Consider the following 15,172-nt stretch of genomic DNA (forward strand, 5'->3'; position numbering starts at 1 on the left):
TTTTGAGCATTGGGTATAATAAGAAGTTGAGAACCGAACAACAACACAATACTGTGACTTAAACGGATTTGAATCTATGCATTGGGTATAATAAGAAGTTGAGAACCGAACAACACAATACTGACTTAAACGGATCTGAATCTATCTTCTGTATTATATTGATCGAAATCAATTGAAAACATTTCTCATCCATATTGGGTTCGTCTTACTCCTCACACCGGACACACCTGCCAGGCCCGAGGGAGTTGGGAAGGAGTGGAGACCCATAAAAATCGCATGTTGGGGAGTTTCTGTCAAAAACTTAATTTTTTTTTCACCGCCTGTCCACCGTACCCGCCCGCGTACCCGTGCCGCTTCCCTACCATCGCCATCGCCATCGCCATCGCCCGGTCTTGCAGCGCGGTGCAGCTCCGCTGTCCCGCCCGTGCCGCTCCCCCAACTCACCTAGCACGCCGTGCTTCCCCGCCTCTGCCATCGCCCAGACTCAGGACTAGGAGGGGGCCCCCACGGTGGCACGCTCGGTGAGGAGAAGGTGCGGCCGACCCTAGGGCGGCGAGCCGACAGCGGACTTCGGATGTGGCAAGAAGCAGCGGATTTGGGGGCTGACGTCTCGGGCGCGGCGAGCCGCCGGCTGGCCCGAGGGCGGCGAGCCACCTGCGCATTCGGAGGCGGCCAGCGAGCCTTGCTCGTCGAGAGGAACGAGGGAAGAGGGGGACGGATGGGCTACAGCGGCGATTAGGCGCCAGCCGGCCAACCGGCGCTTAGAGGGGAAGAGGTGTTCGGAGCGGGCGGGGCGCATGGGGGGAGAGAGAGGGGATGCCTTCCGCTTCGCCTGCTGCCGCGTTGCCATGACCCTTCGCCACCCAGCAGCATCCTGCCGGCGGAGCTGTTGCCACCCGTGCCGCTGATTTGTTGCAGAGAAGGAGCTCGTGGTGCTCTCGTGCTTTGCTGGAAGCTAGAGCTGCTTGTGTGCTTGCTTGTGGATTACTGAGTTGCAAATGAACAGGTAATTTCTGCCCTTTTTTTTTCTTCGGGTCTAGAAATCTGGTTAGGCACGTAAGTTGACTGAATGAAATTTGTTAATAATACTTCTCATCTTCTCGGTTTCATATCATGATAATTTCATGGATCCTCAGTTTTTCATGAGCAACAGAGTGTGCCTTCCTAAGTAATGTGCTTGATAATTTAGGATTTAATGAATTCAGATTAAGATGTCATGTTATATTCCTACAATCAAGATGAAGTAATCTGCTACACTCATCCACGGAAACAAACTACTATATCTGCAGTTAATATGCCATTCTCTATGTTTTATATTTCCAATCTGAAAAATCATGGAAACTTTCAGGATTGGGGTTCGGAAGATGAGTAAGAAAAGGCTACAACTACCTTCAGATTAGATCAAGTGTACTACAAAGCTAGAATAATCTGAATTTGTTGAATTTTTTTTTGCCTTTTTTCTTATAGTTCCTACATATTGCCAGTAGGAATAAAAATCCCATCCTTCAAGAAAGCCACTTAGTGATCATACATAGGGCCCACATCTTACTATGTGCAAGTTTGCAATATTAGTGAGGTTTTACTTTTGGGGCAACAAAAATTTAAACTACTAATCTTTGTATAGTTTTGTGTAGAAGAATTGTCATCTGATTCAAGTTTTCTTTATCACAATAATCAAATTATAGGTTCCATCAATAGTTTATAGGCTGGATCAATAGTTTATCACAATAATCAAATTATAAGTATGATGGATCCACCAGTCTTAAAGATTTTTCAAAATACGTGCGGCAGCACGTACATTTTACTAGTACAATAAAAATATAGAAAGATACGAAAATTTATATCGAATAATAATATTTATAATATATAAGATCATTTACTGTGGCAACACAAGGATATATTTGCCATTAATTTTGAAGTCGGAAAAACAAACTTCGCGGTGGAAAGCTAAACACGTACTTGTCTCAACACAGCACAGAAGAATGCGAAACACAATGGCTTCCTCTTCCCCTCATTTGCACGGCGTCTTCTTCCTTGCTGTACTCAAGAATTCGTCGCCGCCGCTCTCCGAATCCCGGCACCGATTAGCTCAAGCCTGGCCGCGATGGAAACCGAGAGGGAGAGCACGAAGCCCACCGCAGTGCCGCCGTCGGCCGCGATCTCAGCGGTGCTCGGCGACGACGACCTCCTCCGTGAGATCCTGCTGCGCCTCGCCTTCCCCACTACCCTCGTCCGCGCCGCCCTCGTCTCCAGGCGCTGGCTCCGGCACGCCTCCGACCCCGCCTTCCTCCGCCGCTTCCGCCGCCTCCACCCGCCCGCGCTCCTCGGCTTCTACCTCAGGGAACTGGGCGCGCGGGCCCCTCGGTTCGTGCCCGTCTCGCGGGCCCCGGAGCTCGCCACCGCGATCCGCCGCGCGGGCGCAGCCGCGGGCCAGTTCTTCATCAGCGACTGCCGGAACGGGCGCCTCCTCGTCACGGACTTCGACCCCACGGCCTGCCGACACGCGGTGCTCAGCCCGCTGCGCCCTGCGCATGGGAAGACCGTCCTCCCGCCGGCGCCGAAGCGGAGTCTGATATGGTTCTTCCTCCCCGAAAAAGCCGCCGGCGGCGGCGCCGTCGCGGTATTGATGCTGCCTCTTGGTACGAGTACGAAAGCAAAGCTCCAAGTGGATCTGCTCGCTTCAGGATCTGGCGCCTGGGTCGTCCGCCGCACTGCGGTGATAGATCTCCCGGAGACATTGCCTCCAATCGCGTACACGCTTCCACCAGTCCGAGGCAAGATCTACAGCTTGACCAAGTCTGGGCGTATTCTCCGGTTGGATATGAACGCCGCGGAGGGCTCTCTTCTCCAGCTGCCGGAAAGAGTGAGCACGGACAACTTCACGCTCTCAAGTGGCGAGGAGGGTTCGATGCTGTTCCTCATCCACGCTGAAGGGGATCTGCTCAGCATCTGGCAGCTTCCGACGACCAGCAGCGATGCCCATGACTGGGCGCTGGTGCATGACAGAGTTCCTGTGCGTGAGGCGTGCCGTCGTCGTGAGGATGTTTTGGTGCTGGCAGTTGATGATAATCTGGAGCTTGTGTTCCTGTGGCTGAGGTCAAGTGCGGTTCTCATGCATATGCATCTCAAGAGCAGGAGCGAGAAAGTGTATGACGAATTGAAGGTGCGTGACGGGCGCTTCTTGGATATCAACCCCTTCATGATGGTTTGGCCTCCGGTCTTCCCAGCATTGAGGGATGACGACAATCTTGATGGATGATCTCTTAACTGTATGACCGCTATCCACTTTGTGTATGTATTTCCTTCCCTGTCTTTGACTTGAAAAGATCTCAGTATGGTTGTGATACATCTGCTGATTCAGAAGCTTACCTAGTTGTGAGTTGTGACTTTTGTAGAGTGCTTGGATCTCTTATTGTTTGCCTGAGTAGACCACGCTTAATAATTCCTTTACTGGCATAACTTTTGTAATTCTGAACTTCTGTTCTGCAGTGAGGTAACATAGATGCAGAGGAAACTGAAAAAAATATGAGTGGGTAATCAGTAATCACAGGGTCATGTCTCTCTACTTTGTGTACAAATGTACAATGCCTGTGATCAATCTGTTCAATTAGAATATTATTATCTGTACAGAATTCATCTCTGCTCAGGAACTAATATGGTCATTTGCGCAGTTATGTTTGCTGTTTGTATTAGTTTGCAAATAAATATTCGACAGCGGGCAGAGCCTAAACACCAGACGGTAATAGAAATTAGTGAGTAATGTGTACTAGATTTCAACCAACCAACATGTTTCTTAGTTGAAATATTACCAGAAACAAATATCTTATTTGAACTTAGTAACATGTTGGTCATTTTTGCTACATGGTAAGTTTCCCCAACCCCAACTTCACTACTTATGAATACAATGAGCTAACCAACCTCTGAAGTGCAACCGGGCAAGGCATATTGTAGTGCAGTCCAGTTCAGCTCAAATGAAGCAATGTCAGTCAGAGTTTTGATCCACACCGCAGCAGTGGAAGATGTCTCTGTTTACACACGCAGCAGAGCCCCATCGTAGCCATGGTAGTCTCTGTTCACACACGCAAAGCAAAATGGAAGAAAAAATAGAAAAGAAAAGCGACGGAACACGCGGCGGTGCCTCCGCCCTGCGCTCGCGGCGCAGCGTGGCGAGGAACGCGCCACCGTCTGCAGGGGCATCATCATCCCGGCGGCAAGGATTGGGTTCTCCATGGACTAGCGCGCGCCTATCACGTACGTGAGACTTTCTTCCTTGCCTTGCTGTGATGTGGTGCCACACAGCGCGCGAGAGCGCGCGCTTATCACTAGTTGAGTAGTAAAGCGTGTAGTTGCCGCCCCTACCCGATCCAACGCAAGAGTTCTGCCCAAAGCCACGCCAAACCCGCCTCAAGCAGGAGCCGACATCCACCACAGGGGTGCGGCCAGACACAGCGGCACACCGTGGCCTCCTGGCTGCACAGGGATATTTAACTTTTTATCATCATACCAATGGCCACTCTGCAAAATTTTTTTTAAGATTTCCCGTCACATCGAATCTTTGGTGGCATACATGAAGCATTAAATATAGGTAAATAAATTAACTAATTGCATAGTTTAGTTGTAAATTGCGAGACGAATCTTTTGAGCCTAGTTATCTCATGGTAAGATAATATTTACCACAAACAAACGAAAAGTGTTACAGTAGCCGAACACAAAATTTTTCACCCTAATTTTTTTTCAAGATTCTCCATCACATCGAATCTTTGGTCGCATGCATGGAGCATTAAATGTAGATAAATAAAATAACTAATTACATAGTTTGGCTGTAAATTGCGAGACGAATCTTTTGAGCCTAGTTACCCCATGATAAACAAACGAAAAGTACTACACTCAAAGTTTTTTACCAACTAAACACCTCCTAAACTGGTAAAGAAAAGGGCGGGAAGAGCATGCACCTTCGTCCATGAAAGGACGACGACCATTCTGTGGCTGCTAGCCTGCTAGTACTTTTCAAAGAAATGCTGTTAGCACTTTGGCAGCTGTGGGCCTGTGGCTGCTACTTTTGCTGGGGCGGGCCAACAAGGCATCTACCGGATTTCACCATAATTAGAGCCGTCGAAATCTACTTTTGCTCCTGTAACAGTAGCAGCCACAGGCCCACTGGAGCAACGACCATGCTGTCGAAATCACGACTCCCAGACGCACATGCATGTATCACCGCAGCCGCAACATACCCGTCAAGACGGCCAGGTACAGATGCAATCGAGAATTCGTGCACAAGTCTCAAACGAAGCTTCCCGTGTACAGTAAAACGTACCCAAAGGCAACAGCTCGCTGCTCACATTCTTCCTATATAAAGCCCATTGGCTCTGGCACACTTACAGCAGGCAGAACAACACAGAGCCAAAACACACACCCCCGATCCTCATCCTCTGCGTGCACGGTGCATCTCGTCGAGCACAGAACCGAAAGCTAGCTAGAGCTGCCAATGGCGGGAGCGGGAGCCGCAGCCAGCGACGAGCTGAAGGTGCTGGGCGTGTGGCCGAGCCCGTTCGTGATCCCTGTCCGCATCGCGCTCAACATGAAAGGCCTGTCCTACGAGTACGTGGAGGAGGACCTGTACAACAAGAGCTTGCTCCTCGTGGGCTCCAACCCGGTGCACAAGAAAGTGCCGGTGCTCCTCCACGGCGGCCGCGCCATCAACGAGTCCCAGATCATCCTGCAGTACATTGACGAGTTGTGGGCGGGGACGCCGGCGCTGCTGCCGTCGGACCCCTACGAGCGCGCGACGGCGCGGTTCTGGGCGGCGTACATCGACGACAAGGTGAGGTCGGCGTGGGTCGTGATGGTGTTCAGGTATAAGAACAAGGACGAGTGGGCGGAGGGCGTGGCGCGCGCCGGCGAGGCGCTCGACACCCTGGAGGGCGCCTTCAGGGACTGCTCCAAGGGGAAGCCTTTCTTCGGCGGCGACGGCATCGGCTTCGTGGACCTCGTGCTCGGCGGGTACCTGGGGTGGTTCGGCGCCTTCGGCAAGATCATCGGGCGCAGGTTGATTGATCCGGCCAAGACGCCGCTGCTGGCCGCGTGGGAGGACCGGTTCCGCGCCGCCGACGTCGCCAAGGGCGTCGTGCCGGACGACGTCGACAAGGTGCTCGCGTACCAGCAGGTCCTGCTTGCTCGGTAGTGTGTTGTGTGCTCCTCCAAGTGAGATCACGTTTCGTCGCGTTACGTACGTGTGTGTACGATCGTCCTACGATGAGCGAGCCTCGATCCCTTCTGTCACTCAGTTTTGCTTTCTTCCGTCAATTAATAATCGATCGGTGGTGTGCTCAATAAATAAATGTGTACCTGAAACAAGGGCTGCTTATTGTAAGGGCTGCTTTTATTTTGGTGACCGGCATCATCACTACCGATGGTGCTCATGCCGCCGGATTTGCATAGCAAGCCTCAGGTATGGAATAAAATAAATTTTCTCTTTCTCCTTAATTAGGAAAGCTGCGGTTGCCCAGATTCTTCACTTGGGCAATCATCGACGATGGCTCCGCGGCGACCTTCAGTGCGAAATCGTTCTTTCTACCACACTTTAGAGTGCCACCGCGATGGCGTGGGCGAGGGGATGGCACGACCTCCTCAGTACGCACCTCGACGCCGCACCAATCTATACGGGCCACCACCGGGAGACACAGACACAGCGGAGGGGATCCTTCTGGGATTCCTTCCTCTATCGCAGAGTGTCGTGGGCGTTGCTGACGTCGGTGCCGGCGATCCCATGCCCGGTGCGGGTGCCGGCTCCGTAGCCCTCTTCCCCGACGACGGCGTGGTCCTCCTCCATGGCGACATGGCCCTCCTCCATGGCGACATGGCCTGTGGTAGCCCTCGCAGCGCTGCAGTAAAGACCCGGCGAGACACACCTGGTGGCGGCTGGCTACGTGGTGAGCAGGTTGGCTACGTGGAAAATTTTGGGCCTTTCCCTTCGACTGCACGTGGTGAACGCCCATGTGCTGGTGCTGCATACTCAGGCCCACGAGCTGTCCTTTGCAGGCCCACGAGAGAGTGCAGGGCTATGTGTCCTTCCCAAGGCCTATACATCTCCCTCTCTCTTTCTTTTTGGATGGCTCAGTCGATCCACCTACGTGGACCATCATGGTTCACTCCACCAGAGTGGACGTCGTGGTCTTCGTGTTTGGGTCCTCCACCGATGCAATGCGTTCGGCATGCAGCAGACGATGCTTCAAGGTTTGCAAGAGGGAGGGGAAAGAAATGCTGTTGAGATCCCGTCGCTCTCGGCAAGAAGGCGGGGAGGGGGGGGGGGGGGGGGGGGCGGCTGCAAAGAACCATTAGCAACAGACAAGGGAGATGCGAGATGGGAGCGAGACGACGCGATCTGCTCGGTTGGCCTCAGCAAGCGCTGGACAGCCTGCACAAGCCCGGAATGAGATTGCGTAGCTGGGGCCTTGCTAAAGCCCCTAGCCAGGCGCTTTTTTCTTTTTTATATTTTAAAAAAAATCAAAATTTCAAAAATATATGTCCGTTTTGAAATATTTCAAAACTACCCCCGGTCGCTCCCCCATAGGGCGACAAGCCCTAAGTGTAATTTTTTTCTTCAAATTTGCAACGAGGTCCCTGGCAAAAAAAATGCAAGGGGGCCTATCGCCCCCCAGGGGCGACAGGGTCCCTCACCCTATATAAGCCCTGGCCGCCATTCCCTTGTCATTTGAGCCTAAAAATTCAGGAAAAAAAGAGGGGTGAGGAGAAGAAAAGCGGCGAAGCTCTGCCGAATTCTGCACTTGTGATCTACCGGTAACTTCTGTATGAATCCGTTGATATTGTATAACAATTTAATTTAATTAGCGGATTAGCTGAATTAGATTTGGTGCTTTAGAACACTCGTTTAGTTTTACAATTTGAGTACTATTACAGACTTGTTTTTAAATTAATTATGCATTAGAATAGAATTATGACAATACCTTATTGATATTGCAGCATAAGACAATAGAATTATGATAGTATCTATATTTTCACGCATCGATTTGGTATACGATATGTGCATTATTTAAATCATTGTTCGTCATTTGGCACACCATACTATAGCGCCAATGTCTTCGTCAGGATCAACCTACATTCCGTGGAGTAAGTGTGTAGCCACCGTACCCGAAGGAATTGATGTGCCAATGTGCTTCTGCGGTTCGTTATGCAATTTCATGCAATCTGAGGTTTTAGGAGATGACTACGGCATGAGGTTCTTTATGTGTGAGAACTACAAATATGATCCACCTAATCGATACGGCAAAGACCGGGCCAAGGTAGCAGGACAACATACGCTATTTTTCTTTGTGACCTAACATTGAGTTATGATTCTAACTTTTGTTGGACAAAGTCTCCTCTGCCTCTTTGTGATTTTATGCAGTGGTTCGACACCGTGCAATCGCAGCAGGCAAAGGACTTTGTGGAACAACAAGCAAGGTGGGCTGCAGAACGTTGGCGCCAAATGAAGCACGAGGAACAACAAGAGGAGAAGCGCAAGAAAGAGCAAGAAGAGATCTGCAAGAGGATGGAGGAGGTGGATCGTAAGGCGGCGGCCGAACGTGAAGCTGACAAAGAGAGAAAGCGAGATAGGGCATGCCGTGCGAAGAAAGCCGGGCCCGAAGCAATTAGGAAGGGCAAATATCCTCGGTGCACTCAGTAGAGTAGTACCATATAATCCTGGCATTTTACATTCCATAAGGCATGGTAGGTTTAGACTTTAGATGCAACAAGAAATTACCTTGTCGCGTGCACATGCCACTGCAATTAGTTGTTTATGTTTTCAGTTGAGAGCTTGACTCTGTGTGTTGTAACTTTTACCATTAATTTGCAGTTGTAGCCGGAAATCTATGAAATCTTTGAACTTGTCCTTAATATTTTCGGAGCTTTTCATGTCACTAGAATACTAAAAAGCACACATTTAATTAATATAACGATAAGAAATAAGAACTAAGAAATGCATTACATAATATGAACCATCAAGTTTACATCACAATACAACGATAATGAAACACACATCACACATGCAGTGGCATGGCAGAACCCGTTGCAAACTACGGTAAACAGATTCTGGACTAACCTAACATGCCTTAGGTAATTTTAAAAAAAAAACACAACAAACACAACGATGCAGCATGTCACTAGCACTAGGGTAGTCCTAGTAGCCGTACCCCCACGTAGCAAACTGCGTTGAGTGTTCTCCGCAGTATCCACCCATTGCAGGTGGTGCAGCGCGGTGGTGCCGGAGGCGCAGGGCCCTTCTTCTTGTGACAAGGGCAGTTGCAGTAAGAAATAGTGCATGATTCATCCTGTGAACCGGCAGCATTGCTGGTATCATCATCTTCGTCGACTTTGTTTCCCTCGCTCACTTCCTCATAATGGTTCACTTTGCATTCCAGATCAAACATCTTTATCTGGAGGTACTCGATGAACTCCTGAACAGAATCAATTGGTGCAGCATCGACCCACCTAGTAAAACCACAGTTTTCTGGAGCATCGGAAGACTGCAAAACAAATTTCATGTAAGGTGTCTCATTGAAGAGAAAGAAATGAAATAACCGAGTATTACCTATGCGTGTGGACATTTAAAGAAACGCCGACCGCCATCCATCCCGTCGGTGCACATCTGCACTAAGCAATCCTCACTATGTCTGCATTTTGGCCACGGTTCTCTACGGTTATCATATTGTCGAAGAGGATTTTCATTGGTAAATTCACTCTTGTGCTGCGGCGGAAACTCAGAAACTGGTTCCGGAAAGGAATCAGGTCCAAGAGGCCCCTCCCATATTATGGGGTCTCCCTTTCTTCCCCCTTTTCCTTTCCCAAAACTGTTGTAATTCTTCCCGCTAGACCCACCTCCAGACATTGGGTATACAATGAGCTTTGGTGTTTGAGTGCTGCTGGGAGTTCACAAACTTCGGAGTATTTGTATGCGCACAAAGGTCTGGTACCCGGAGTGTGGAGTGTAAATACCTAAAAAGCCTACATGACAACACAGTGAAGAGGCTAGCTGACCTAACACTGAAAAGGCTAGATTCGATTCTCGAAATGACTACTCGATGCATCTCTGTGCATGCAGACTCACAGCACTGCATTGCTGCGGCTCGGTCGATCGCGCCTAGATGCCGCCTTCCCCACTACACGCCACAAACCTTCGCTGTAGAATGACAGGTCCGTTGTCCTCGCAAGAGAGACTGCTTTGAAGGTGAGCTGGTGTGGTTGCCGTGCTGTCACATCTTTTTGAAATGGTGGAAGGGCACTGCTATTGGGTTGTCGTCTTTTGTCACGTATGTCTAGGCAAAGAATGCGACATTTGGGAAACCCGTGATCGCCGTGCTGAGCAGTGGCAACCTGTGATCTCGTACTCACAGCTAGATACACTATGGTTCCTATTTTGAGCTATTCGAGCGTGTCACGAAGTTTACACTGTATGCGGTAGTCGTCATCATCGTCGGCGGGATCTCGGCCGCTAACTCCTACCGCACCTAACTTGTCCTTCATTAAATCACGGAAAAAATTTGCCAGAACTTCCCTTATTTCACGAGCATTATGGAACCCATAAACATAACAAGTTCAGATCAATAGTATCTATAGAAACAAATGACAAGTAAACTAGCACAATCATAAACATCGGATACAAATAAGCGGTCCACAGCTATCTCATTACAAATAAACATCAGAGATACAAATATCAGATATATTTAACCACCCCTAGGGCATCGGACCCTCTTAGCCCTCTGCTGGGCACGGACATGGCCCTCGGAGTAGGTGAGAACATCCGGAGACCTCACCTGTCGCTCAGGACGCGAAAGGGGCTGCGGTGTCTGCTGCTGAGAGATCCCAAGTGGTGCTCCTCCTAGCTGTGAATACCCCAAGACATCGGGGTCACCTTGCACGGCAGGCTCGTCTGGAGTCAAGCTGTCGAGGTCGTCTAAGGTGAAGCCCTCGTTATCTGGTGGAAAGGAGGAAGAAGAAGGTCCGGCGCCCGCATCGGGGTAGAATCCTACGCATAAAATGCGGATATTAGCGTACGCTCGTGTATTTCTTCATGACATGTAGAAACCGGAATACGAAATATAAACTAACCTGTGTAGGCCGGTATCTGTGGCCCCGGTACCATCCCTGGATACGGTCCGCCAACTGGTGCTGTCCCTCTAAACATTCCAGTATGGCCGAACGCAGTAGCTGGATCGTATCCTGTTTGTGATATTAGTAAATATGTAGGAACACTTGATCTAATTTTAAAGAGATATCTACGTTACCTGCACTTGGGAAGAACTGCGACGTTGGCCCATGCACAGTCGGCGGACACGGGAACGACGACGAGGCCTGGGACGACCCGTGGCTGTCTTCGTACTGCACACGGCTTCCCAAGTTGTGCACTACCTGACGCAACTGGTCACGCTACCTCGACCATGTCTCTGTCTGCTCAAACTGGGTCATTGGGGATCCGGCACGTACCCTCGTCAGGTAAATCGAGCAGTCCGTCTCCATCATGTTGCAAAAGCGAAACTGCATCCATTCAGTAAAGGAACAGTTAGAAACACATGAATTATCTTATGAATATTAATATATATATATGCAAATATGATTAAGAGACTAACCACGCCAGCTAGTGCCTCCACGTGGTGCCGCGCATAGCCATCCTGAGGCCTCGCTTGGTGTGGCTGCGGGTGAGTGTCAACATAAACCAGACGAGCCCGAGTCCGGGGTAAGTACCAGGTGAGGTAAGCCCTAAAGGAGCTGTCTGTGTGTGGTCCTGTTGGATGGACCAAGTGCTCGTCTGTCTGTTCCCATTGGTCCAGCCACGGCTGCATCGTGGTGAGCCAATCATCAGAGCACGACAAGCCACTCCTTGACAACCTACAAAAGTGGACCACGAAGAATAGTTAGATTCGACACGAATGTATGAGCCAAGTTCATTCATAATTACCTGTGGTCCTGGCGACTGACACGCTCCAACACGGTGGGCACCAGAAACTCCTGGCGCTGCCCAAACTATCTCCTGACTCTCCAGGGGCAATATGACTCAACCGCGATGTCATAAACCAGGACGGCTGTAGTAAGCCACAGGCTCGCATTCGCGGAGCAGTGCGAAGACAGGCCTGCTGGTGCACGGGTAGCCACAGCCTCTGGGCTGTAAGGCTCCCAGACAATATCCTCGGGTGCCAGCATGTCGAGCTCCGAAACAAACTCAGGATATGCGTGTCTAACCTGAGCATGCGCCCAGGACCTCTGCATTCCGAATAAGTAAAATTAAAAGTACGCTAATGCATCATGTAACAATGAATGACAAAATTAGATTTGTTGCGAACGTACCTGACGCCAGATCCAGATAGTTCCCATAGTGGGCCTATCGTCCTCCTCGTCGCCGTACATGGCCCCGTGGTAAGGCTCGTGGCTGACCATGGGCCGACCAACGGCTAGCCTCTCGTACGACCAAAACTGTAGCAGTAGTGGGCACCCTGTCAGGATAGCGTTCCCATGTGTCTTCATGTAGCCGTCGCAGAGTCCACGGTAAGTGGCTGCAAGTACCGCCTCACCCCAGCTGTAGGGCGGTACGTCCTCGTCCCCATCCGCAATCTCCTGCGCATACGGAAGGAGAATCCTATCGACCGAGTTGCCATGAGTGTTGTTGAACATGATGTAACCAAACAACCAAAGTAGGTACGCCTCCAGCGATCTGGTCACATTGTACTCGTCGGCATCCGCAGCCAATAGGGCAGGCTGCATAAACAATTAAGATTAATGGTTTCAACTGACAATAGAACATGTGAATTGTAACAATTAAATTTAAATATGCAATGAATACATATTGTAAACTATAGGAACCAGGTCTTCGAAGGACCTGCTGCTCGCGGGTGCGGGTTGATCGGACCTGCTTCTTCCACGTGGTCAACCAGGGCAAAACGGGCCTCCAGGTCATCCTTCCACGAGGCCGCTACCACACGCGGACCTACAGCCTCCCCGACGATAGGGAGGCCGAGGAGGTAGGCCACGTCCTGCAGCATAGGAGTCATCTCCCCACACGGGAGGTGGAATGTGTGTGTCTCCGGCCTCCATCTGTCAACGAGCGCCATCAGGAGGGATCGGTCGAGCTGAATAGGCCCCACCCTCGACAAGACGGCTCATAGTCAGTAGACCGGTCTCACGTAACCTGCAATAAACAAAATTTTCGAAACAAAGGAATACCGACGAATACATAAGTGATAAAAAATAATATTTCATTACATACCTGTCACACCAATCGTGGTGTATAGAGATCGCCTCCCCGGGTGGATGAGGACGTAGCACCTCTAGGGCTCGGCGCTCAACTGCTGCAAACTAAGACCTGTGGCTCGAGTCGATAACTGGGTCTAGCAAGGAGTCCATCTCCATATCTGCATTCAAAAATATATGAGAACACATAGGTACATATATGTTTCATACAAACTGGACGCGTAATATTTATACATTACAGATAGGTTCGATACAAACTCCACGCACGATTACTATATATTACAGATAGGTTCGATACAAACTCCACACACGATATTTATATATTACAGATATGTTCCATACAAACTGGACGCACGATTACTACATATTATAGATATGTTCGATACAATTGTGGATCATGACACCGAATGCCTTCCACGAGCAATTCTCGCCGATGGTCGTCTGAACGTAGGAGGTGCTCCATCTCTGGGATTTCCGGAAGGACCGACATCAGCAGCATCGTGAAGTGCATTCTGAGGACACTTCTTGTAGTTGTGAGCCAATGCTCCACATTGGCTGCAACGCTTTTGTGCCTTGCTTGCTTCGGACTCGTCCATACCATTCCGAATACGACGTGTCTGACGGTGGCCTTTGCCTTTCTTAGTGGCTGGATCAGGAATAAACATCTTATTCTCATTATCCTGAATGAAAGGCCCCACTATTCCAATCCCGTATACCTCATGTCCCTAGGTGGATACAGCTGCTTCCTTGCTGAAGTAAGGTGAAACAAATACTCCTGGCTGCAACCCAGACTCTGCACATGCCGCAATGAGATGCGAGCATGGCAAATGCAATAACTTAGGCTTCATGCAGGAGCAGAAGGCTTTGCCATCTACTGTAATCAAACTCTCCTGTACCACCCTATCTCTACGGATACCACGACCAGTTCTATCCTTGCATAGAACCTCAAATCTATGCTCCATTGTACCTGTCGATATGACGCGGTGCAGTTTGTCCTTTTCAATCTTCTCTTGCATATATTGTGTCACTCTTGTGCAAAACTGAATTTGGGAGTTGCTGATGTTTATGCTTGCAGCCATATAACACTCTCTGAAATACTTCATGCACCCATACATGATGAACTCAATAATTCCCACAAGAGGAAAGGCACGATAAGAACGCATAACCATATTGAAACACTCCGCATGGTTCGTTGTCTGAATACCATACCGTATTCCATTGGTATCATAAAGGAATGACCATTTCTCTTTAGCTGCACCTCGAATCCAGTGTGAAAATGGCTTCTCCATTGAATCTCTAGCCTCTGCAGCCTGACTCGTGCCTGTTCCTGATGCCCTTACCTTCACTAGCTCTGCAGTCAACTGATCAAGCATCTGCCATAATGCATTAAATTTTCTCTGTTGATTTTGGGTGCACAATCTCTTAAATAGGTTCTTAAGATCCTTGTTCTTGAAGTGGTCATAGAAGTTTGCACCCATATGCCTAATGCACCACATGTTTTGGACATCGGGCCACAATGGAGGCGTTATCGCAGTTCCACGTTGCAATTTCAGTATTGATTGCAGCAGACCTGCATGCCTATCACTAATAAGGCACACATCTGGACGTGCAGCAACAACATGAACCTTCACTCATTCAAGGAACCAATACCAACTGTCTAAGTTCTCATTCTCAACAAATGCAAATGCGAGCGGAACTATTTGGTTGTTGCAATCTACCCCGATTGCGGTGAGTATCTGACCTTTATACCGTCCAGTCAGAAATGTGCCATCAATGCAGATCACCGGAAGACAACACTGAAATGCTCTAACACAAGCACCTATGCAAAAGAAGGCTCGTTGCATAATTCTTTGCCCCCTAGTCACGGCTGGTACGAGGTATGTGTCATAAAAGCTTCCAGGATTTCTAGCAGCAACCTGGGATAACATACGAG

General features: G+C 49.5%; 2 protein-coding genes across 3 annotated transcripts; both read left to right on the forward strand.

The window, feature by feature from the left end:
• The first annotated feature begins 388 nt into the window (after positions 1–388).
• On the forward strand, positions 389–3,627 carry LOC120655494. Of its 2 annotated transcripts, none has more exons than XM_039933340.1 (2): positions 389–1,006; positions 1,349–3,627. In XM_039933340.1, the coding sequence occupies exon 2, from the start codon at positions 2,105–2,107 to the stop codon at positions 3,257–3,259; it is 1,155 nt and encodes a 384-aa protein (XP_039789274.1). In that variant the 5' UTR covers positions 389–1,006; positions 1,349–2,104; the 3' UTR covers positions 3,260–3,627. The 2 variants fall into 2 exon arrangements, with proteins under 2 accessions (XP_039789274.1, XP_039789275.1); XM_039933341.1 differs by having other exon boundaries at positions 1,974–3,627.
• A 1,745-nt stretch (positions 3,628–5,372) lies between these two features.
• LOC120655495 (probable glutathione S-transferase GSTU6) lies at positions 5,373–6,475 on the forward strand. Its single transcript, XM_039933342.1, has one exon. The coding sequence runs from the start codon at positions 5,486–5,488 to the stop codon at positions 6,179–6,181; it is 696 nt and encodes a 231-aa protein (XP_039789276.1). The 5' UTR covers positions 5,373–5,485; the 3' UTR covers positions 6,182–6,475.
• The last annotated feature ends 8,697 nt before the right edge of the window (positions 6,476–15,172 follow it).

Source organism: Panicum virgatum, chromosome 1N, assembly GCF_016808335.1.
Source record: "Panicum virgatum strain AP13 chromosome 1N, P.virgatum_v5, whole genome shotgun sequence".
Taxonomy (NCBI): domain Eukaryota; kingdom Viridiplantae; phylum Streptophyta; class Magnoliopsida; order Poales; family Poaceae; genus Panicum; species Panicum virgatum.

Coding starts and splice junctions, on each gene's coding strand:
- LOC120655494 (XM_039933340.1), top strand. CDS start 2,105: ATGGAAACCGAGAGGGAGAGCACGAAGCCCACCGCAGTGCCGCCGTCG.
- LOC120655495 (XM_039933342.1), top strand. CDS start 5,486: ATGGCGGGAGCGGGAGCCGCAGCCAGCGACGAGCTGAAGGTGCTGGGC.